Consider the following 9,836-nt stretch of genomic DNA (forward strand, 5'->3'; position numbering starts at 1 on the left):
GAACCCAGGCTGATGGTGTGTGATGCCCAGGCCTTGGCTTGGGAGCTGGGAAAAATAATCTTTTTCCTTGTCATCTAAGTGACTTGGATTTGAAGATGGTGAGAGGCAACAGAAAGGAATCCCATGGTGCTCCCTTCTGATAAAGCAGTTTTTAGAAAGAATCCTTGTCAGAGGAATAGCAAAAATCAGTGACTTATTGGGACAGCAATCACAGTTACATCACATGTTTCTGACTAAAGAGAGTTTTGCTGGAGTCATCCATCAGAAAGAACCCGATGCACTATGAACACAGCAGTATCTTAAAATGCTGGTATGATGGAGAGGAGGAGAAAGAACAAAGCAGGCGAGGAACGCTGATTGCATCCCCTGACACACTGCTGGGAGATGTTAATGTGATTCACAATTAAGGTGATTCCAGAACTTCAGCTGACAACAGTGTAGGAAACAATGAAGAAGTTAGTACTTATCTGATGATGCAAACTTCTTTCCGCCAGGTTTTTGTGTCTTTATGCTGCGATTCACATTTGACCCTGAAGATTTGGGTTTGTGACTGGCTTTTATCATAACATATTCTGTCAGCCAGCTGGCTGAGATTTCTGTCTTCAATGCTGGACAGTATTTAAATTTATTTATTGGGGTTTTTAAACTTTAATCTATTTAAATCTAAAGATTTAAATTTACATTTTGCTTAACTGACTGGTTTTGCATCTGCTTTATATTTAAGTGTGAATTAATGCCAAGTGTGAATTGAAATTTATTCTTTTCATAGCATTCAATAGTAAAAATATTGGCCAATTTTGCCTAAGAGTTTCAACTGATCAAGGTTGACATTAACTTCAACATCACCAATTCTTCACTTTCTCTGAGACCAGGTTTGGGCTTCTGTTGCACCTGGTTTTAGTAAAACTGGTTTGCGGGTCTGGGAAGTAGCTGTACTTAGTGGAAGAAGCCTTTCTTGTTTCAGTGTTTCCTGTCATTTCACAGTGTGCTCGTATTTCATACGGGAAAATAGGAGCTGAAGGAGAAGGGACACAGTTCTGAAAGTGTGTTATCAAAACATTGTGGTTTTCTGCATTTTGAAGATGGAGGCATAAATTCAGGACATTATTAAATGGAGAATTCTCCAAATCTCACTGAAGATTATGGAACAGTGGACATGATTTCCCCTATTACTCTCTGTATATTATACGTAAAAGTAACTATATAAGATGCAAATGCTACCCCAAAAAAGAGGATGGGATGCCTGGCCTTCCTCATCTTCACTATTACAGATATTTAGTTCAGTAATAAGCTGATTGTCCCCTCTATTGGAAGCTGCTTTCTTCAACCCTTTAAATCCAGCTCTTTTTTAGAGGGATTTGGGGAACATTATTAATTCAATCATTTTAAAGAAATGGAAAATATAATTGAACTGAGGGAGTAGGAGTCTGAAGTCTCAGAAGCAATCTTGTTTTGCTGATGCAAACAAGAAAACTTCAGTAACTACATTAAGTGCCACATATTAACCAAGTATTTGGACCTAATTTTTAGGTGAACCTTTCAAAACTGTGGATTTTCAGATGAGTTTAAGCTAGTACATGTACAGGGTAATTGATGCTCAATAGCAAGACATCCTGGAGTTATGAGGGAATTATGAAACGCATTAGACATGAAATCCAAATCCAGGGAATCCAGGGATTTAAGAAGAAACAGCTTGCAACAGCAATTCACTTCAGCGTGTACTTTGCAATGAAAGCAGTGACGGAGGATGGATGCACAATGAAAAACCCTTTCAGCAAATATTAATGTGAAAGTTGCTATCAACTTACTTTGGATCTACTTATACCACTTTCAATTTGAGATACTGAAATTTACCTTTCAAAATATCTCTATAATGCAGATACAGAAGTGATTGAAAAAAAAATCATACTCCACATTTTGAGAAGAGAATCTTAAAGCTGTAGAGGGATGCATGTCAAAACTTCTACAGGATTATTTTTGATGTTTAATTATGCCTGTGAGGCCACATGTCTGATAACACACACACCATGTGTTCAGTGGAAAAGCTCTTCACAGTCCTAGATGGCACAGGCTCTGATCTGTTTAACCTGATGCTGGACATTCAACCAAACAAGGCAAAGCTATGAAGTTTAATGGACTACAAGTGACAAAAAGCAGTGCATAATTCAGCGCTTCACTGAGTCACCTTTAAGTCCAGCTGCAACAGTAAAATTTCTGTCCAGTTTGTTGTAGTTGTGCTGTTTCCTTCCCTAGATTTTTATATTGAAACGAAATGTTTGAAAGAAGAAATTTTCAATTTCAAGGCCAGTTTGAAAGCATACCTCCTAATGATCAATGTGTGTCATCCCGTGCTTTTCAAGGCAATATTCCAAAGGAGACTTTGTTGCCTTCAAGGAAAAAAAAAACCATAAAAAAAAAAAAACGACTGCTCAGCACTTGGGAAATATGCAAAGACAAGGCAGCAAGCTGTCATTGCGTGTGAGCTATGTGAAAATAAATGCTTGGATGGAAGATTTTACTTTCATGTTTCCAGGAGGTCTCATAAATGCCAGCGATAAAAAAAGAAATTATGAAAACGCACTTTCGCCCTCTTCTATTGTTTGAGCAACCCTATCATCCATGTCCTTATTTATTTTAATAGCCTTTTTAATTTAGAAAAATGAAATTAAGTTGCCACATGGACTGCTACAAATTTCTTTTAGATGTCACTGAGCAGACCGCCCTAAAAGAAAATTGCTGTCATTTAAATTGTTTAAATGAAGAGGCCAGATTTCCAAAGGCACTCAGCAGCAAACCACACCAGGATCGTGGTGCAGACAATGCATGATCATCCTCTTACCCTCGTCATCAGAATCCAGAGCCTGGGGGTGTTTTTTAGGGGTCTTCATGCCTTTCCTGTGCTTTAGAGCAGTGGGTCATGATCTCTGTGTGATGCTGAATTGCCAGGCAGTCTTAGACAGAACTGCATGTCAGGATTTGCTTCCTTGAACATTAAGTCTTGCCAAGAAAGTCACCAAAACACCAGTGCAACAAGGCAAAGTAACCACCATCACTGACACCATCTTTGGCACTGCTTGTAACCATCAGGACTTGTGAAAGTCCTACACACTTCAAAAATCTGAGAGCTTTTTCAAGGAATCTTTTGATTCTCTACTCTCTACTGTGCGAAATTAATTAGTACGTGAGTGCATAGGTCAAAGCTTCTTCCTGAAATGGAAAGACAAAGTCTACTGAGAGGATGAGGGGGACAAGTACACCTTCCTAGTGTTAGGGACAGAGGGGTAACAGGAAAATCTGCAATATTAAAAGAACACCACATGGAGAAGGTGGGGCAGGCTACAGGCACACGAGGAAGACTGCAGAGCTTTAATCTATGCAGGTGGACTTCATGTTCTGGAACCTCAGCGAAACTTAGTGACTTGTGGTAACAGGTCAGCTGGATTATCTAGTTGTCCTTTCAGGCTACAGCTTCCTGGGAAAGGCTAGTTTCATGCACGTTAAGAAAGGGTAAATGAAACACTGCTCCATTCTGTTAGAGGGTTTACTTTTAGGCCATGTTCTAGATGATAAGAACACACCATCTTCTTGGAATTACATCTGAGAACTTTTCTTACACATTAGTTCAGCCAAAGGCCTCAAGAAACTAATGAAATTTGTTAATAATGGTTGAACAGCTTTAGTATGGATTTTTGATAAGGAAACAGATGCTCATTTGCAAGGGTAGTAGCTGAGTCTGGAGGCCACAAGATACGATAAAGAATAAGCAGATGGTTCAGAGTAAATAATTTAAAGTAGCTCTTTTAATTTCTTTCAGAACTTCGAACATAACCTGATATTAAGAGCTCATATGAAGTTCATAGAGCTAATAGTGATCAAGTATGTATCACTGAAGGGCAGCTAGGGAGATGAAAAAGGCAGCCACATTTACTGCCAGATAAATAACATTCTGCTCCATGTCCTCTCCCAGATGAGATTTGAGGAGTTAAAAGGTGCCAGAAGAGCCCAAGTTAAATGAAATCTGCACACAACAAATGACCGACTGAACTGGCATGTGCTTGGCTACCTAATCTGTGACTGCACCAAAGAGAATTGTCACTACCAGCAAACCCCAACTGCAGACCACAGTCCTCCAGGAAAATTCTTTGATCACAGAGTAACAGAACGGTTGAGGCGGGAAAGGACCTCCGGTCCAAACCCCTGCTGAAGCAGGACCACCTAGAGCCAGTTGCCCAGGACCATGGCTAGTCAGCATTTGAATATGACCCAGAAAGAAGACTCTACAACCTCCCTGGGGTAATTAGTATCTGTGCTTGGTCATCCCCACAGTAAAAAAGTATTTCCTGATGTTCAGAGGGAACATCCTGTGTTTCAGTTTGTGCCCATTGCCTTCGATCCTGTCACTGAGCACCACTGAACTGAGCCTGGCTCCATCTTCCTTGCACTAGGTATTTATGGGTATTTATCCACACTGGTAAGATCCCCAAGCCTTCTCTTCTCCAGGCTGAGCAGTCCCAGCTCTCTCAGCCTTTCCTCATAAGAGAGATGCTCCAGACCTTTCATCAGCTTTGAGGATTCTCTCCAACATGTCCATGTCTCTCTTGCACTGAGGAATCCAGACCTGGACACAGCACTGCAGGTCTGGCATCACCAGTGCTGAGGAGAGGAGGTGGATCCTCTCACTTGACCTGCTGGCAATGCTCTTCCTAAACCAACCCAGAGTACCATCAGTCTTCTTTGCTGCAAGGGCACACTGCCAGGTCATGGTCCACCTGATGCCCACCAGGACCACCAGGTCCTTTTCTGCCCATCATCTTTCTGGCTGGGTGGCCCCAGCATGTCCTGGTGCAGGACTCACCAGGTGCAGAACTTTGGACTTCAACTGCATGAGGTCTCTAAGATGGTACATGCTTTCATCTCACCCACATTACATTCAGCTAATGCGATTGCTCGTTGCAGTTGGACACGTATGCACCTTTCTGCGGTGGTACTTGCAGTGTTCAGGACCTTGGACTTTTGACTAGGTACACACATCTTTTTCTTCACATCTCGCGATGTAAAAAGTAAAACAATAACATAAACTGCCTATTTTGGAAGAGAGCCGTAGAGAAAACAGCCCTGCTGCTATTTTCTCTATTTCTGGAAATTCATATGGATCAAACACAAACTAAATTTAGCTCCCCATTGATTTCCAGTGGGATTTAGGCACTGAAGAACTGCCTTTTTTTTTTTTAATCTATTCCTTAGTTGTTTTATCTTGAACAGACAGCAGGAGAGATAACACCTACAGTAAACAAACCATCTTCAATAGAATATTTACTACTTCTTCTTTAGGCTGAGTTCTGTCCACAGATAACGTGCCTGAACTCAAGTGAACCCAGCAAGTTTCACAGGTCTGCATCAGGGGACAAAATTTGCTTCTGGATTCAGAGGACTCTTTTGTTATACGTCAGGTCAGGAAGGGTTTGGGTGGCAGAAAAGTTAGAAAATTAATAGAGTCATATTTCACTTTACCTGTATCTGGAGCTCATAGTGCCCAAGAATGGCATTCAATCACTCATTCCTCCCAAAGTGGTATACTCTATGGCACTGTTCGTGCTCTGGATTTTCCTGCCCCTTGTCTACTCAGACTCTAAATTACCAAATAATCTGGTGGTCTTTCACCCTACTCTTCTCTAGCCCATTTATTTTTATTACAAGTTCATTAGAATAAACCAGCACATTCTTACTGCAAGAGCTGATTTCCACCGCCTCAGACAAAAACCAAAGGAGGTACATCCCACATCGAAGTTATAACTATTTAAAAGATCAGGTTTTTAACACAGGGCACTTTTGTTGTCAGAACCCGCTACTCACGTGAATCAGATCACGCTGGGATTTGTTAATAGTGTTTTTCATTGTTTCTACATTGCACAGTTCTGCAGTAGGAGAGCTGTCCAGGTGGTAAAGTATGATCTATGCAGGGAGCTTGTAGGGACGATGACTGAGTCCCTAAAGTTTACGCACTGACTTCTTTTTCAAGAAAGCACAGACCTATATCATCTTACCTCTCCATGAGCATCTTTATGCAGAACGGTTTATAAATTAAGAGATTTTCTAAGCTACCATTGAGATGTGCAAGTCATGCTTTGTGTGTTCATTCAATCTTAAATGATTTAAATACTTCAAGGGCAAAACAGTGGGTGTGGCATATGCCTTAATGATGGTCATGTGTACGCAGTGTACTGTCCACAGTGCAGGATCACTCTGATAGTTCTCCTTCTCGTCCACAGCCTTCTCCAACAAAACTTATTAAGAACTGTGGGTTTTTTCTTCTTTCTGCTTCTTAACTCCCTCATCCCTTTTTTAAAATTTTTTTTCCCCCTCAGTGATTTGTTCCAGGTCTGCTGAGCTCTCCTTACTTTTCCCACCATCTGGCCAGACAGCTGCTCCTGGTATCACTGAGTGAGCGAGTTGTGAAAACAGTTGTTCAGAAGCTAATTTTACCTGTGGTTCCCGTTCTCTATGGGACTGGAAGTTCTGATGATCAGGACAGGTGAAATGATGTATGAAGCAAAACTCAATGCTTCAAAGAAAACCAGTGTGGCGCAAACACATTGTTAGAGATGACATGGATAGGTCCAATTCAAACAGAAATCATATGAATTGCCAACTACAACAAGATGAACTATTAACTACTTGGTAAATCAAGGGCCAGCAATGCTCTCCATGTCAGCTTCATGGTACCGCTGGAGGGACACAATAAAGGGGAAGTACAGGAGAAATGTTGCTCCAACACTGAAAAATGGGTGTGAAGCAATCCAGCTGTTTCAGCTGCACTACAGCACAAAAATGCAGAATACCCACATGAAGTGTATAACTTGACTTTGCTCCTCATCTGTTCTGCTTTCTGCCTCTTCCAGTACACTTCTCTCTCCAAAAGCAACCGAGACCTCTCAGCCCTGCGCTCCACAACGTAGGGCAGATGAATACTCAGACATAGCTGTCTAAATCTAATAATGTGATTACACAGACTGCTGATCAACACGGGGTGAGGTCAACACTTCCTATCAGAAGGTTATAATAGTTAAGACTCAGATGCTTTTTAAGTATGGTTTAAGTATGTTTATCTTTAGATGTCCAAACCATTCTGGAGATTTCAGATGGGGTCCGTTGTATAAATGCTTTTTGTGAGATATAGCCAAACAGTCAAAAAATTTATAAAACACCTCACCAGACTCTTCAAATTCACTGTTATAGGCGTTCCAGGTCTCACTTATGCGGAGCAGGTTCTCTTCCATGGCTTGGATGTCCATGTAGGGACAGTTGCACTCTGGGTACTTGGGACCACACTGACACCAGCAGTCATTGTCCCTGCAGATGAACTCCCCCTCTGAATTGCAGGCAATATAGCTGAGGGCTGCCTGGACAAAATGTTCTTGCAGGTACTCAGGCAGGATGACCTGAAGACCTGAAGGAAATAAAGTGTTACGGTATTAAATGCAAAGGAATACTCCAGCCAAACAGCCTCCCCAACCTACGTAACCAACAAATGAAAAATACCTCCACAATTATGAAAAAGGAAACTGTTTGGCTATTCAAGGACAGTGTACACATCTCTCTAGCATTTGCACTATCACACATTTACTTTCTGCAGAATTAATTTCTGATGTATTCCCCACATTTTCCTCTCAGTGAGGAGCATCCTTTCCACTAACTACTAACTCATGTTCCTTGGAGCAGTCACTGCTATAGTTTCTTTCTAGGGAGTGTCAAAATCAGAACGAAAGGCTTCCATCAACTTCCTGTAAAGAACTGCTGAGTGAACAGCCTCAGTAGGATGAGTTTTGCAGCAGGGAAACATGCAGCCAAATTATCATCTTGGTATGACCAGCTAACGCATATTTTGAGAGCATTAGTGGAGGGAAAAAGAAGAGACAGAGTCAAGAGGCAGTATAGTCAGAAAAAGAGGTGTGAAGGGAAATATTCCCATTCTGTATCGGACTCGTTTTCCATGTCGCCTTTGACACAACAAGATAAAGCTTGTCTAAATAACTCCGGTTATCTCTTCAGGATTCTGAGGAGACTAAGAAAGAATGGGTAGAATCAGTTTGGAGGAAACGTTAGAAAAATACAAATTCAGCTGATATTTCATTTCTTATACCACTGGTATTTAACTGCTAAGGGACAGTCAGGTGTGATGGATAAACCTCAGGAGAGAAAATCCATTGTTAAATCTACTAAAGCTTTAGCAGGGAGAAAGGGTACGCTGCCTTCCCTGGGGTTTCAAAAATCTCCTGCCGCATCACAAATGCCTTTGTAACATGTCTTCCCACCTTACCCTGTGAGGGCATGCAGAGGCCTTGCAAAAGTGTGTCACACTGATGTATCAGAACTGCAAGGCAGACAAATCAAAAATTCAGAATACACGTGACCAGAAATTTAGACCTCTCTGAAAATTTTGACTGTTGCTTACATGATCCCAAGGATGGAACAAGTATTTTACACAGAAGCAATTTAATTAGCTCACTATCGGTCACTACCTACAGCAGCAATCAACCAATCAAAAAGCCACTGCAAGGCACATCGCAGATCTTTGTTTAATATTTGTTGTTATATTCAGTGGCAAAAATAATCTCTCTAGAACTGCTGGAGCTTATTTGTGGGCCAAGTGATTTCTCAGCATATGGATTGGTTATCCATGATGTAGGTTTAATTTACATAGTCACTTGGACAATTTCATAGGTATTTACTACTTATTTTCTAGTACATACAAACAACAGATGTAACAGTAAGCTCAAAACCCTTCCACAAGTTATACCACAACTGCTCCAGCCAGGCCTGTCTGTGCTTTCTTCTACCTCACATCAAAAATTGTAAAACGTTGTTGTTACCTGAAGAAACCTTTCAAGGTACTCATATAATTGTGATAAGCCTTGAAATTGTGAAAGGAAAAGAAAGCCCAGATGAGCACAACTGAGTCCGATCCAACTCCTCCATGGTAAGCACGGCATAGTTTACGCTGTTCTGATAATCTATTTCTCATCATGACAACCCAATGACATGCATCAAACCACTGTCTGAGGAATGCAAAGGTTATTTTCCCAGTTGTAACTGAGGAACGTGCTGGAGACCATTAAAAAAAAATCACAAATTGTTTCTGGAAACATCTCATTTTCTTCCAATAGAAATGACAAGTTCTGTTTTAAAAATATGTATTGCCCCTGAAATAATTGTACAATTCCATGGCTATTCTGGGGAGAGAGAAAGGAATAAAAAAAGAGATAAAAAAGCACATGGTGTTTTAAACAGGAAGATCCTCTTTCCCACAGAGCCATGTGTAATAGTCAGCAACAATCTCACACTGTACGTCTGAGTGACTGATGCAATAATTGTGAGGCTACCTGTAACTGCAAATGATGAATCACATTCTTCTTTCGCTCTGCACACACAGAGAGATGCAACAGAACATAAATTAGACAGAATCTAGACTGGGTTCATCCTAATAAGAGTAAGTTGTTTGTGCTACATTTGTGTAACCAAAAAAATCATTCTTTTCAAAAATGTTTATGTACTGAGATTGCGGGTTGGGATATGCATCTATGGGAGCGAACAAAAAATTATTTAAGAAATGTGCCTCTTTTCTTCCCTTTCCCCCTTTTTTTTCTCCTTTCTCTTTTTCATTTTCTTTCTGTCTTCTCTTTAACTTTTTCTTTTTTTAAATACCTAATTACTTTTATTTTTCTCATGAGCGAGATGCCTAACTTCCAGGTTTTCTCAAAAGTCCTAAGAGGAACCTTTGGACTCCTCATTATTTAAAGTCTTTGCAAACCTACACCCTGCACCTCTGGCGACTCCGT

The 9,836-nt window shown here is 40.7% G+C and overlaps 1 protein-coding gene across 1 annotated transcript in view; it reads right to left on the reverse strand.

Annotated features, from left to right (window-relative positions):
* The window catches only part of BRINP3 (bone morphogenetic protein/retinoic acid inducible neural-specific 3), a 79,265-nt gene that overhangs the window by 45,160 nt on the left and 24,269 nt on the right, over nucleotides 1-9,836 (reverse strand). The window contains exon 4 of the mRNA XM_010133269.1: nucleotides 7,211-7,447. Within this exon, the coding sequence (XP_010131571.1) occupies nucleotides 7,211-7,447 (237 nt within the window). The remainder of the gene's footprint in view (nucleotides 1-7,210; nucleotides 7,448-9,836) is intronic.

This window comes from Buceros rhinoceros, unplaced genomic scaffold (assembly GCF_000710305.1).
Source record: "Buceros rhinoceros silvestris isolate BGI_N320 unplaced genomic scaffold, ASM71030v1 scaffold8413, whole genome shotgun sequence".
In the NCBI taxonomy this organism is placed as follows: Eukaryota; Metazoa; Chordata; class Aves; order Bucerotiformes; family Bucerotidae; genus Buceros; species Buceros rhinoceros.